The 961-nt window shown below is 48.2% G+C and overlaps 1 protein-coding gene across 1 annotated transcript; it reads left to right on the top strand.

Annotated features, from left to right (window-relative positions):
• Positions 1–18: 18 nt before the first annotated feature.
• PENARI_c326G12415 (uncharacterized protein) lies at positions 19–577 on the top strand (the record flags this gene model as incomplete). Its single annotated transcript, XM_022638292.1, has 2 exons — positions 19–120; positions 188–577. Coding segments are annotated over 2 exons (492 nt in total), but the record flags the coding sequence as incomplete, so codon positions are not given.
• Between the last annotated feature and the right edge of the window lie 384 nt (positions 578–961).

Here is a 961-nt window from a genome sequence, read left to right as displayed (position 1 = left end):
GAAATGGATGCTCCAAGGAACGTACCGGACCAAAATAATGGAGATCACCAGCCGACTGGACTGCCAATTCAGGTTGATAAAGACCACCCAAAAGATGCTTCTGATCCCAAACCGCGACAGGTAAGTTAGGTGCATCCCATACAGTATCAGATCTTGTTGCTGACTGCCGGCATTCTCCCTCCCGCAGCTGAAAACCGACCAGAAAGAACCCCTGACGATTGAGCACTTTCAACCCATCTTGGCGACACTAGCAAATCTCGATCGCGACGATCCGAAACTCGCATTTCAAGCGGCTCGATCCGTGGGGCTCTATCGACGTCTATGTGAATCATGTGTGCCTAGGCACCTCAATGGCCAGGATGTTGACCAGAAGAGTCAACTTTCGAAGGAGGCTAGCATTAACCCGAGCAAAGAGAGAAATGGACTTCAGCTTCCTCATGAGCAGCAATTACGACTGCTTTCCTTTGAGCAGGCTTTGGAAATGTCTCGGGAACGACTGACTGTCGTGCTTAATGGCTGGAATCAAAGCTCGAAAAGTAGTCTGGGCATGTTCGTGGAGGTCAAAAGAACCGAGTGAGGGGTTGCCATTGGGAAGTGTGCCATGTATTTCTTTACTGTCATGTAATGAACCAAACAGAGAACAAGTGAAGCCCGTACTCAAACGTAGTGTCAATCCTTTGACAGGGGTTTGTTTTATTTAGAGAATGTTGTACAAAACACATTGCCATTACGTGACTACTGATGACCTTGCGGACGTCGTTCGGAAAAGAAATAGAAACACAAGTTCTGTCACACGAGTTGCGTCACATTCATTTATAGTTTTCCAGGAGATTATGTACAAAGAACGATGGATCCAGAGATGGCGTCGTGGGTAGTGTCGCTAGCGGGGACAGAGTAGAGTGACCAGAATACGGTAGAGGTTCTGTGCGCGGCCACAAAGACAATCGGAAGGAGGTGGGCA

The sequence above is a fragment of the Penicillium arizonense genome (genome assembly GCF_001773325.1).
Source record: "Penicillium arizonense strain CBS 141311 chromosome Unknown PENARI_contig326, whole genome shotgun sequence".
NCBI lineage: Eukaryota > Fungi > Ascomycota > Eurotiomycetes > Eurotiales > Aspergillaceae > Penicillium > Penicillium arizonense.
Note: the sequence above shows the minus strand (reverse complement) of the source record. Positions and strands in the feature narration are given on the sequence as shown.